The sequence below is a fragment of the Leucopleurus acutus genome (genome assembly GCF_964270905.1).
Source record: "Leucopleurus acutus genome assembly, chromosome: 12".
Taxonomy (NCBI): domain Eukaryota; kingdom Metazoa; phylum Chordata; class Mammalia; order Artiodactyla; family Delphinidae; genus Leucopleurus; species Leucopleurus acutus.
The window spans coordinates 35,369,703-35,383,837 of record NC_139154.1 but is presented as its reverse complement, the minus strand read 5'-3'; the positions used below and the strand labels follow the sequence as shown (position 1 = coordinate 35,383,837).

At 41.5% G+C, this 14,135-nt stretch overlaps 1 protein-coding gene across 1 annotated transcript in view; it reads left to right on the top strand.

The window, feature by feature from the left end:
- Positions 1 to 2,435: 2,435 nt before the first annotated feature.
- ROCK2 (Rho associated coiled-coil containing protein kinase 2) overlaps positions 2,436 to 14,135 on the top strand; it is a 137,016-nt gene continuing 125,316 nt past the window's right edge. Inside the window, exon 1 of the mRNA XM_082852339.1 lies at positions 2,436 to 2,671. Within this exon, the coding sequence (XP_082708465.1) occupies positions 2,531 to 2,671 (141 nt within the window). The 5' untranslated portion in view covers positions 2,436 to 2,530. The remainder of the gene's footprint in view (positions 2,672 to 14,135) is intronic.

Below are 14,135 nucleotides of genomic sequence, written 5' to 3'. Positions count from 1 at the left end.
TCTTTTAAAGTAAGGTTTTCATGTCCAGTATGTGGGATCATGGCTTTCTGTTAGTCCACCAAGCTCCATGAAAATATACGGCCAGCCAGTTGTTGAAAAATTAATTTGAAAACTGAGAACCACATGGCGTTCCTTTTGCTTTGCATACTATATCGTCATCAGGTAAAAGGATTGGTAATCATGGATTAGCTCATTATTTTGCTTCAGTGCAGAAGCAGGTGTAGAGTCTAGCTCACTCTGTCCTCTTGGTGTGGTCTGTGGAGGTATGAATGAGTCACTCAACATACACACTTAAAGGACTGACCTTTGACCAGAAGTCAGTGCTACTATCTGAGAGGAAAAAGCTGTATTGGATCCTCCAGGACCCCTTCCTGCCTAGTCCAAGTGAGGGTGGCTTTAACACAACGAATGATGAGACTCCTGGAAAACTCACTGAATTAAAATGTTATTTTTATCAGGTTAGGCCTTTGGAACTAGGTTGCCCTTTTATGGGCTTCTCTCTGACATGCCGTTGAGAAAGGTTCTTAGGATTTTTACTACTTAATGGATATCAGAGTGTAGATTTTTGGAGTGGCCCATCTAGCTTATGACAGTTTTTCAGTTTTTGAAATTGAAATGTTCTCTTAAGCATCTTCAAGGAAAAAAGAAATCCCATTCACTTAAAAACAACTGTATTCACCTCCAGTTCTTACCGCTACTCATTTTATATAGTTTTGAGTAGTGTGTACAAACTATTTTTTGTCCTCGTTGTTTTCTTCAACCTTATTTCCAATACATCTTTTCATGTACTTCCCAAAATTTGACGTGCTTGACTTGAATCCTGCATACCTGCCAGGATTCCTTCTGTTAATCTGACAGAACTTGTTTGGATTATTCCCCAATTGTTGGACAACTGGGTCCATTCCCAGGTTTTGGTCATTATGAACATTCCGAGTAGCCCTGCTATAAACATCTTTATGCAAGTTCTCCCCCCACCCCGCTTTGGATCATTTCCTTAGAAATGTACTTCCTTAAATGGGTTTACTGGGTCAAACGGGCTCAATGAACAGTTTTACAGCTCTTGGCACATACTTTTCAGATTGCTCCCTGGGTGGATCTGACCAATGGCAAGGGCCGCGAGAGGCAGGAATGTGGACGAGCGGCCCCTATGACCGCCCCTCTTCCGCCCCCCCAAAAGGCAAAGACCTCGAGAAGGTCTGCGGAGGGAAAGCATTTTTCTATCGCCCTCTTGTTCTTTTCAGGGTTGGTGTTTAAGTCCAGCTGGGAAGGCGACTGTTAGGGATGCGCAGAAAGGTTTCCGGGAGTCCAGGACTCCTGCCCTGCGGACAGAAGCAGCTCTTCCAGGCCCTCTTGCCCCAGGACTTGGATTCCAACCGCCCGTCCTCTTCGAGTTTCCGATTCCCAAGGCACACCCTCCCGGCCTTTCCACTAAAATCTTCGTGGCCCAGACAGGCCCCTTGCAAGCGCAGAGCTCTGCAGGCGAAGGCAGCGAGTGGCGGTCGCTATTATTTTGGCGCGGGTGATGCAAGGCCCGCATAGCTGCGCGCTGAGTCAGCTGGGGCCGGGCGGAGGCGGGGGGCGCGGACCGACCCATCCCCCCGCTACAAGCTGCCCTCCGCCCCCCACCCCCCGGCCCCGCGCCGGGTGCGGCCGGGCCGGGCCGGGTCGGGGCGGTGGGGGTGGGCCTCCGAGTCCGCGGGGTCGTCCGCCCGGGCAGAGTCAGGCGGGAGCGGAGCCGCGGGCCGACCCGAGCCCCCGGCGTGCCCTTCCCTCCCCCAGCTGGAGCTCGCGGGTCAAGTGAGGCAGTGACCGCGCGCCCAGCCATTTACCCTCTGAGAACTCAAAAAGGGGGAGGAGGAAGCGGAGAAGAAAAGAGACTCAAAAAGGAGAAATGCGAAGCCAAGCAGACAGGAGGAAACGACAAAAAAACGAGGAAGGGGGCGAGAGGAGGCGGAGGCCGGCGGGCGGGGGAGGTGGCGCGCGCCGCGCGGGGCGGGGCGAGCGGGGGCGCGCCGGCAGCCGCGGGCCGAGGGGCTTGTGGGTAGCGGCTGCGCGCGGCCGTAGACAGGCGCCGCGCGGGAGTGTGTGAGGGGTGCGGGCTTGTGGGACTGAGGCTGCCGACGGCGGTCATGGGAGCGGGCTGGCGGCGGCCGTAGTTGTCGGAGCCTGGGCTTCAGCTTCCCCGAGCCCCAGAGGGCGGGACAGTCCCGGCCCGGCGGTGGCGGCGCCACTTCCCCGCTCCCGCCCTCGGAGTCCTGAGGGAGCTCGCGGCGGAGGAGCGGACCGGGCGGCGCGAATCTGACTGAGGGGCGGGGACGCCGTCTGTTCCTCGCCGTTCTCGGCCGGGCCGGGCCGGCCTCTCCGACACCCCCAGGCCCCGGGGCGCTGAGACCCGAAACCGGAGCTCGAGGCGGGCGGTGGGCCCGGGCGGAGCCCCGGCCGGAGCCGGCGGTTCGAGGGCGGCGCTAGGCCCCGAGGCGGCCGGGCCGGAGCGCGGGGAGCGGGGTGCGGGCCCGGCGGCGGCGGCGGCATGAGCCGGCCCCCGCCGACGGGGAAGATGCCCGGCGCCCCCGAGGCCGTGTCGGGGGACGGCGCGGGCGTGAGCCGCCAGAGGAAGCTGGAGGCGCTCATCCGAGACCCTCGGTCGCCCATCAACGTGGAGAGCTTGCTGGTAGGTGGCCGGGGCCCGGGAGCCCTCTCTGCTGACCGCTCACACCGCCGACTGCCCCGACTGCCCACCCCTCCGTGCCCACCCGTCCGTGGGGGGAGGTCTCGCCCCACCCCGCCCAGCTTCCGGCAGCCGGGGCCCGGGTCGGAGACCAAACATTTTTGCGACTAAGTTCCGGGAGTAGAAACCCACCTTTGATTCTTCTGTCTCCTGGAGCCGGTGTCATCCCCGGCTGGCCCTTTCTTGGAGCTCTGGGAGGAAGCACCGCTCTTCTCCTTCCCGCCTGCCCTGGGGGTTTGGGGAGGTAGCGTGGAAGGTACGCTGTCCTTCAGGCACCAGGCTAGCCCGTTTGCAGGAGCGTCATGCTGCGTGGGGACGTGAGTCCGAGGAAGCGAGAAACCTGGGGCTGTCCCTATGGGCAGTACCCACCTGGGGTACAGGACAAAGAGTTCAGTCTGAAATCTTGAAACACACAGCTAAGGTTTTCCTGTTTGCAGCTGTGTTTGAACGTTACTAGTTGCAATTTAATGCATTTTAATTTCTGTAAATTTAATTTCCGAGATTATGACACCAGAGCTAAAGAATCCATCTGAATTGTAGAATGGAATCAATCTCTCCTTTTCATTGTATCTCTTTCCTGAGATGGCCTTTGCAATCCAAATTGATAGCCACGTAACGTCTGCTAGTTGGCTTTGTTTAAGAAAGGGACATGATTTACAGATCAGAAACGCACTGTAGAATGCTTGTTTATTTCTTGTTTTTGTTAGGATAGACTGTTGTATTTCACAGACTCTTTGATTAATATGCAGTAGAGATGCATTTATGGGAAAAGGGGGTGTGGGTTTTTACCCTGGAGAGGAGAAGAAAGCGAAAAAGATGCGCTGGATGTTAAATTAAGCCTGGACGACTAGAATTCAGGTAGATGATCCTTGGGTCCTTCAGATATTCCCTTCCAGAGCTCCTGTTCAGCTCTACTCCCTGACAGGAGAAATCTATTGACTGTATGATGAGAAAAACTGTCTCTTCCCTTTCCAGTGACTGACTGACTTTCCTTCAGAAGCTGTTGGTTATCCTTTGAGGTTTCTGGAATCATTTGCAGAGTGACTCAGTACCGTTTGGCTGAAGTGCAGGAACTGACTAAAGAGTGTCTTTCTGTACAATGCACAGAATGTAGTGATGTACTATATTCTGTAAGACGCGTTTGACATTTCCTTTTCCCGATTTTCATATTAGTGGGTTGTTCATATGTTGTCATGGGAGCATGGCACTATGAATAGTGTTTAGAAGTCTTCAGTCGGGGCTGGGATTGGCTGCATGAAGGGCATAGCTTTTCCAAGGCCAAAGCAGAGACTCTGGGCTTCACTCCCAGCATTTTCGCTTTGGTATTTTGCTAGCAAAACTTTGACCTAAGGCCAGAAAGTTCAGTTAAAAATAGTACAGCAAATCTCAAGTATTCATCAAGTTCATATTCAACCTCAGATAGAAATTTTTTACACTTCACTTTCATCTCTTGGGTCTTTACTGATGTTCATCATAATTATTAGGGTTATTATGAGCTTGAGCCTAAGTTATTTATACATGGTAATGAGCATACATTCTTTTTTATTAAGGTATTTTCTAAATTATTAAAATGAAGGCTGTTTTTAAAAAAGGAAGCATTACACATGCTCAGTAAACAATCTGGTCCATTCATTTATTAAGTGCCTAATACAGCCAAGACACTTCACACCTTTATTAAGGTAACATACTACTGGTATTACATCAGATGCTGCTGGCTGGACGGATTTTGTTTTTGCTGTTTTTAGCTGATTAACTGTTAGGATTCTGAGTTGCAGTAAATCTTATCAGGCCAAAAATTGTCCTTTACTCTTTGAGGTTGCTGATGTTTCTATTGCAAAATGACGAGCTGAAGATTTTTTCTAAACCATGTTATAGTAAGTTAGCTTTAAATCATGTGTATTTCACTGTATCAAGTAGTAGAACGAATTAGTTTTTAAAATTGTGGTAACATGTACATAACATAAAATTTACTGTTTTAACCATTTTTAAGTGTACAGTTCAGTAGCATTGATAACATTCACATTATTGTGCAAGTATCACCACTATCCATCTCCAGGACTTTTTCATCTTTCCAGACAGAAATTCCAAGAATTAATTTTTTCTTTTTTTAATAAATTTATTTATTTATTTGTTTATTTTTGGCTGCATTGGGTCCTGTTGCTGCCCGCGGGCTTTCTCTAGTTGTGGCGAGCGGGGTCCACGCTTCGTTGCAGTCCACGGGCCTCTCATTGCGGTGGCCTCTCCTATTGCAGAGCACGGGCTCCAGGCGCACAGGCCTCAGTAGTTGTGGCAGGTGGGCTTCAGTAGTTGTGGCACACGGGCTCAGTAGCCGTGGCGCATGGGCTCAGTTGCTCCGCGGCATGTGGGATCCTCCCGGACCAGGGCTCGAACCTGTGTCCCCTGCATTGGCAGGCGGACTCCGAACCACTGCGCCACCAGGGAAGTCCCCAAGAATTAATTTTTAAAAGAGTGTTATAAAAACATATTTCCTGAAATGATGGTGCGGATCACTTTAAAGATTTGAAACCTTACCCTTTAGCCTTCATGTCACAACTGATCATTGTTTTACTGCAAATGGCATTTCTTTTGGTTTTATTATAGAAAATATTTTTCCTTGAACAGAGAAAATTTAAAGTAATATAATCTGATAAAAACATAGTCACAAATCTTATTTACTTATTCAGGAGCTTAGAAAGTACCATCTAAAATTGTATACTGCCTAAGATGACAAAAGTAAGAAGATGAAGTATACCAGAAATTACTGTATAATAGTTACTCTATGGGTACTGTAGGCTAGGCCTAGAAGGTAAAACTATTTGTTGGAAAAAATATTATATAACATGTAAAGTGCTTAGCTCAATGCTTGGTACATAGTAGTGCTCGTTAAATTTAGCTCACTTCTGTGTGCATTTAGCATATTTCTAGGTAAGTGCTTTATATTTCCTTTGAAAAGGAAAAGGTTTTATTGGCAACTATTTCTTGCTATAAAATTCTGAATGAGTAGCCTTATCTTTTGAATTTGCCATCAGAAAAGTGCTTGCAGTCATCAGGCATAGCTAGAACTGGATTCCATGACTGTCCGCAGAGAGACTAAATTGTCTTTTTTTCTCTGCATCATCTCGTTTTTTTTTTTATCATCTCGTTTTATGGAGGCTTTATGTGGGTCCTTAAGATTAATCTGAAGAGAATATATCCCTTTGTGGTTGCAGATTGTGAGTTTCTTGGTATTATTTAAAAATAGAGTTTTGAGAGAGATTTGCTTCTGTAATACTTTTTTTTTTTTTTGGAGGGAAGGATTGTCAGTAGTATGCTTTTGCAGTGTTTGAAACTTTTGGGTAAATACCCATGTTTTGTTATCAAGACTAAGCTTCTGATACTGCTTACCCAAATATTATGGTAAAAAGAATTGTCCTTTAGTGTTATGATGGAGAGATGTCTTTCTAAAGGTCTGTGCTTTTGTGTTTTGATTTATTTTTTTAGGAGAGTAAATGATTGTTATAACCTGTGGGATTCAGGCTTGGGTAAACTGTTCCATAAGGCTGGTGTTGATGGGGAAAGGTGATTAAAAATTTACTTATGATTTTCAGCCACTTAGAATACAAAACACTTTGATTTTATTATACCTGTGAATTATGTGAAAGTATTTCTTATCACAGTGCTAAGATTTTCAGCTTGGTGATGGTTATTTGCTTATTTAAAATAAAATTGTATATGCATTTTCCCCCCACTATATAACAAGTGTGACTATCATAAAGATACAAAAGTGAAATAGAATAAAAATTGAATAAAGAAGGTTTTATATGTGTTGTTCTTTTGTGAAATAAACGTTGGGCATTTATAGCATAAATGGGATTATATTACTTTGAAACTTGCATTTTGATGGTCAGGAAATCTTTAAAGAAAATGAATTAGCTAGAGAGGTTGAAAAAAGTAATGTATAGAATTTACTAGTTAGGTGAAGTTGAACCCCTTTGAAAGTACAGGTCCACAGTCCCTCCCCCACAGTTCTGATATATAAAGAGCTCTGAAAACCTAGTTTTTGGTAAAACTTATTTGATGTAGCATCTGACCTGATCTGATGTTACAGTATTTTAGGTGATTCATCTCTCTTGGTGTAAATAGTAATAGCTTTCCCTGGAGAAATATTAGTGTTTGATTTCAGGGTGCTACCTCAGACTCCCCAGAGGGTTTTCGGGAATATACTGTGTATAGTATATATACTTTATTACTAATCGAAAATCCAAAAAATTCTGAATTTGGAAACATCTTGCCCCACGGTAAGGCCAGCATAGACTAAGTAAGGAAATACTGACTTATATACACCTTAAATAGTTGCAGAGAAATAGTGGATAATTATCTTGAAGCCTAAGTTGTTGTTGTTGTCGTTGTTTTTGGTTGAGTCCTGATCAGATAGCTCTCTTTTCCCATTTCAAATTCTGAAGTATTCTAAACATACTAAGAGAATATAGCATGCAGATATGAATTATGAAACATAAAAAGGAAGCATTCATGAAATCACTGCTCAAGTTAATGAATAGAACACTAACCTATTGAAGTTACCCGTATTCTGCTGCTGCTGAATTCAGTCTTCCTTCATCCTCTCTCATCTGCTACCTGGACCATTTTTTTTTTTTTAATCATTTCCTTTATTTCATAGGTTACCACATTAGTATGTATTCCTAAACAATATTGTTTAGTTTTTCTTTTAACTTTATAAAGGGTTAACATCTGTGTATATTCTTTTGTGACTTGCTTTTTCACTCAGAATTACTCACATTGTAGTTTATTAATTTTCACTCATACCATAAACCATAATATATTGCTTCAATCTACTTGATGGATATTTAGATTATTTTTCATTTTCTTGCTATCATGGAAAGTGTTGTGATCATTCTTGGAGCCCATGTGAAGTTTCTGTAGGCTAGGATATATATCTAGGAGTGGAATTGTTGGGTTTTAATATATTCTGTGTTCAACTTAACAAGGTAGGGTTTAAGTTTTCCCCCAGCGTTTTACTATGGAAAATTTCAAAGTATAGTGAAATTCAAAGAATTGATAATAAACATCCATATACTTATCACCTAATTAATAGCTTGCTATATTTGCTTTATTATATCTAGCCATCTCTTCATTCATCTATCAATACATCTTTTATTTTTGATTCATTTAAAGTAAGTTGCAGATGTGGTACACTTCTCCATTAAACACTTAAGCATGCATTTCATTAAGTAGAGTTTTTTCCTTTAAAGATTAAATTTACATACAATGAAACAAATCTTAAGTATCGCATTGATGAGTTCTGACAAATGCACACATCCGTGTAATGCAAATCCTTATTGAGATATAGGACACTCTTATCAACCTAGAAATCTCCCTCATATGCCTTTTCAGCTAATTCTACACCCCATTCTCTTGGAGTCAGTCGCTCCTCTGATTTGTTTTTGGGGGGGGTAACTAAAGATTACTTTCATCTTTTCTAGAACTTCATATAAATGGAATCCTATATAGTATATACTCTTTTATATCTGGCTTCTTTAGTTCAGCATAGTTTTTGAGACTAATTCCTGTTATTTTGCATATCAGCAGTTTGTTCCTTTTTTATTGCTAACTAGTGTTCCATTATGTGTATAAACCACAATTTATTAGGCATCTTCTGTTGATGGATGCCTGGGCTGTTGTCAGGTTTTGGCTATTTTGTATATAGACTTCGGCTGTTAATAAACTTTGCTGTGAACAATCTTGTAGTAAGCTTTTGTGAGGTCATATTTTCATTTCTCTTGAGTTAAATATCTAGTAGTGGAATTACTAGGTCTTAGGGTAGGTGTATGTTTAGTTTTTTTAGAAAAATGTCAGATATCTTCCCCAAATGGTCATATTTTACATTAACACAGCAACCTAGGAGAGTTCCAGTTCCTCCCCAACACTGAGTCTTAAATTTTAGCCGTTCTGTGGGTGGGTAGTAGTATTTCATTGTGGCTTTAGTTTGCATTTCTCTGATGACGAATGATGTACTTTTTTATGCACTTAACTGGCCATTTGTATCTTCATTTGTGAAGCATCTGTTCAGATATTTTGCCCATTTGAAAAAATTATGTTCTTTCTTTTTGAGCTGTACAAGCTCTTTATATATCCCAGATACCAGTTCTTTGTCAAATATGTGGCGTGTCTGTTTCTTTAATCACATTTTTTCATGGTTATTGCTTTTTCTGACTAAGAGACTGTTGCCTATCCCCATGTCACAAGAAATTTTCCTTTCCTTTCTTTTAGAAGCTTTATAGGTTTACTTTTAGGTCTGGGATATGTGTTAAGCCAGTTTTAGTTTGGGGTCAGGGTTCATTTCTTTCCCTCATATTCCCCAAATCCAGTTATTTTGACTGTCGAACAGCATTTTTTCCTAGGTTTATTGAGATATTATTAACATTTAACACTGACAGTTGATACACATGTATTGCCAACTGTTTACCGCAGTAAGGTTAGTTAACACACCCTTTACCTCTCATAATTACCATGCTGTTGTTGTTGTGTTGAGAATATTTAAGATGTACTCTCTTAGCAACTTTCAGGTCTACTGTACAGTATCATTAACTATAGTCACCAGCACCAGTTTTCAGAAAAATATTTTTCTTTTCTCGTTGGATTGCCTTGCTTGGCACCTTTGTCAGAAATCAGTTTACTGATAGGTGCACTTTTTATTTGCTTTTTTATCACCTTAGTAACTATATCAAGTCTTCAATCATGGTTCTCCTGTTTAACCCATGCTCTGTTCAGATTTTTTTTAATTTTTTAATTTTTAATTTATATCATTTTACCTGAAGGAAATGGGCAGGCAACCATGGTTGAGACAGGGAAACATAGATTTTATTGTTTGAAGTGAAGTAAGATTTGTTATTTTTTAAATTATAAAAATAGTATGTTCTTATTGTAGAAAAGTTAGAGAATAAAGAAAGGTATAAATGCAAGTGACCCTTCTACATAGTCTCCTCACATAGAGATAACCAGTGTTTAACATTTTGGTGTAAATATCTGTCTGAAAAAATTAAAATGTAAAAGAAGTAAAATTACGCTATATATGTGCTTTGTCGTTGTTTTTAACACTTAATGAATAATAGAAGCTTTTATGTAGTCACATTTATTAGTCTTCTCACTGTAGAGTGATTTCTGGCTTAGATGTCATGCTTAGGACATTCTCCATTATCAAGATTATGATATCATAGACCTGAATTTTCTTTTAGTACTCTAATGGTTTTATTTTTTTATTTTTTATTTTTTTTTGCGGTCCGCGGGCCTCTCACCACTGCAGCCTCTCCCGTTGCGGAACACAGGCTCCGGACGCACAGGCCCAGCGGCCATGGCCCACGGGCCCAGCCGCTCCGCAGCATGCGGGATCATCCCGGACCGGGGCACGAAGCCGCGTCCCCTGCATCGGCAGGCGGACTCCCAACCACTGCGCCACCAGGGAAGCCCTGGTTTTATTTTTAATGTTACTTTTATTTCACTTGGAATTCTGATGGAAAGTATGAAGTAGGGGTACAAAGATTTTATCAGGAGATTTGTCTAAGTATCAGCACTAGAGTTCCCAAAATATTAGTTGGGAGCCTCTGTTTATATTTCTGTATTGTCATATAACTTTCTGTTTGGAGGGTGGTGCTTGGGGGAATAGAGAGGGTAATGATTATAGGTTTGGTCTCCACTTGAGCTTCTTGAGTTTCTTCATGGAAATTATACAACTTTGCAACTATACTTAAAATCCTATTCTGTGCTTATATATATATATATATATATATATATATACACATATATTCCAAAAATATATAAATATGAGCTGTTAGTGATAAGGGTTACTGGTAAAGAGAATGTGGATAACTGAGAGCAGCTTATTATAATATAGCCTTTGGGGGGAAGAAAACCACAAAATAACATTTTCATTGGTAGCTTAGCTTATTTTATAGAGCTTAATATTTATTTATTTTAAATATTTATTTATTTATTTGGTTGCACCAGGTCTTAGTAGCACTGGCAGGCGGGCTCCCTAGTTGCAGCTTGCCAGTCCCTTAGATGTGGCATGCGAACTGTTAGTTGCAGCGTGCATTTGGGATCTCGTTCCCTGACCAGGGATCAAACCCGGGCCCCCTGCATTGGGAGCACGGAGTCTTATCTATTGCGTCACCAGGGAAGTCCCTAATATTTAAATTGATGTGAAATCGTGGTGGCATTTGGGACTCTACTAAAACTGTCTCTTCTCACTTTATCCTTTTTTTTTTTTTTTTTTGCGGTACGCAGGCCTCTCACTGTTGTGGCCTCTCCCGTTGCGCAGCACAGGCTCTGGACGCGCAGGCTCAGCGGCCATGGCTCACGGGCCTAGCTGCTCCACGGCGTGTGGGATCTTCCCATACCAGGGCACGAACCCATGTCCCCTGCATCGGCAGGCGGACTCTCAACCACTGCGCCACCAGGGAGGCCCTCACTTTATCCTTGATTGGAGTCATTCTCCTTTCCTCTCATCTGTGTCATCTGTACTTTTTTTTCCTTTGAAGTATGATTAAATTACAGAGATATATTTGTAAATTCTTCATTTCAGTGTCCCAGATGACCCTCACTTATCTTTTTAGAAAGCATTTGGGTTTAGCATTTCTGTGTCTATATGTGTATGTGTGTGTATGTGTGTGTGTGTGTGAGTGTGTGAGAGAGAGAGACAGAGACCGACAGAGACAGAGAAAAAGGAAATATTGAGGTTCACTTTTGGTTCATCATTGATAATCCTTTGGGGAATGTTTCAAAGTCCAAGAATGATTATATGGTTTGTTGCTTCATTTTGGTAAGGTATGGATTTTTCAGGTCTGATATCTGAAGTGCTCTATAATTTTATTTTTGGTTATAGTTAACTGATCACTTAGTACTCAGTGTCTAATTTCTTTTATTCTCTAAAAGAGTTTCAGACTTTTTAAGTTATAAAGCAACTGATAGAAATTTTCTTTATTTTCAAGAGATTATAGACTTGGAACTAATTTTTAACATTTCATTGTTGGGGTTATTTTTTATGCCATGGAAATGAATAGCAGAGCCTCCTATTTATTTAGATAGAAACGGAGCAGAGCAGGGTTGGCATTATCTTAATTACCTGGATGTTTGTGATGAGGAATGCTTAAGATACCAAGTTTAGTCTTATGTACTTCTTGGCTTTTGAGTTTATTTAATGGACAGAATACAAGCTCTTTTAGGACCTGGGTCTTTTTTGTCTTCCTCTTGATATTTCTTGTAAATATTTGTTGAATAAACTAACAAATAATTCTTTTTTAAGTAACAGGAGTGATAAACTGTAGAAATATATCCCTGCTTGAAGAGATACTAAAGTATTCCCCAAGTAAAAATTTTGGTATATGTTCTTGTCACTTATTTCTTATCTCTCTATGGGAAGGAAGATAAGTAAACGTGTATATGCAGAGAAGATATGGGTGATAGAATTAATTGGAAGGTTTGGGTGGTAGAGTTAATTGGAAGGCAAGCAGGAAAGTGAATTGTGATTTGAATATTTTCTGGATTGTGCTGAAGCAGTTTGTCTTGGAAAGTATTTAAGCTTTTATTCAGTGTTTTAGGTGAAGTAACAACAGCTCATGTGGACTGAACAACCTTTATCATTTATCATGTGTCTTCTGTTCTCTGTACCCCCTAACTTTTCTTCTGGTTAAACATATCCAGTTCCATAGGCAGAACACTCTATGACATAAATCACAGCAAGGTCCTTTTTGACCCACCTCCTAGAGAAATGGAAATAAAAACAAGAGTAAACAAATGGGACCTAATGAAACTTAAAAGCTTTTGCGCAGCAAAGGAAACCATAAAGAAGACCAAAAGACAACCCTCAGAATGGGAGAAAATATTTGCAAATGAAGCAACTGACAAAGGATTGATCTCCAAAATTTATAAGCAGCTCATGCAGCTTAATAACAAAAAAACAAACAACCCAATCCAAAAATGGGCAGAAGACCTAAATAGACATTTCTCCAAAGAAGATATACAGAGTGCCAACAAACACATGAAAGAATGCTCAACATCACTAATCATGAGAGAAATGCAAATCAAAACTACAATGAGATACCATCTCACACCAGTCAGAATGGCCATCATCAAAAAATCTAGAAACAATAAATGCTGGAGAGGGTGTGGAGAAAAGGGAACCCTCTTACACTGTTGGTGGTAATGTAAATTGATACAGCCACTGTGGAGAACAGTATGGAGGTTCCTTAAAAAGCTACAAATAGAACTACCATATGACCCAGCAATCCCACTACTGGGCATATACCCTGAGAAAACCATAATTCAAAAAGAGTCATGTACCAAAATGTTCATTGCAGCTCTATTTACAATAGCCCGGAGATGGAAACAACCTAAGTGTCCATCATCGGATGAATGGATAAAGAAGATGTGGCACATATATACAATGGAATATTACTCAGCCATAAAAAGAGACGAAATTGAGCTATTTGTAATGAGGTGGATAGACCTAGAGTCTGTCATACAGAGTGAAGTAAGTCAGAAAGAGAGAGACAAATACCATATGCTAACACATATATATGGAATTAAAAAAAAAAATGTCATGAAAAACCTAGGGGTGAAACAGGAATAAAGACACAGACTTACTAGAGAATGGACTTGAGGCTATGGGGAGGGGGAAGGGTAAACGGTGACAAAGCGATAAAGAGGCATGGACATATATACACTACCAAACGTAAGGTAGATAGCTAGTGGGAAGCAGCCGCATAGCACAGGGAGATCAGCTCGGTGCTTTGTGACCGCCTGGAGGGGTGGGATGGGGAGGGTGGGAGGGAGGGAGACGCAGGCGGGGGGAGATATGGGAATATATGTATATATATGACTGATTCATTTTGTTGTGAAGCTGAAACTAACATACCATTGTAAAGCAATTATACTCCAATAAAGATGTTAAAAAAAAAAAATTACAAAGTAAAATAAAGCTCAATAAAATTAAAAAGTAAAGTAAAATTACAAAGTAAAATAAAATAAAAAAAGTTAAATTAAATTCAAAAGTAAAATAAAATAAATCCCCGTAAAAAAAAAAAAAAAAAACATATCCAGTTCCTTCTTACGTAGCTAGGTGATGCCTGTGTTGAAACAGCGTTTCATGAGTAAGGGCAAATGAAATGCTGGTGGTGTGTTCGCAGGGTGAAATTCCTTAAAATGGCATGTTCGCTGTGATTAATGGTAAGGCAATATTCGTTAACAAAATTAAAAACAAAGCCAAAGGGCATGAGAGATTTTGATCAGGATTCAAGAGTGTTATTACAAGTCACTATGAATGACTGTTTTGAAAACTTTTCAGATATTATCAGGCATTCTGATTACTAGCCCCAGCCAACCACTGATTCTGTTCTGTTTCTATAAATTTTTC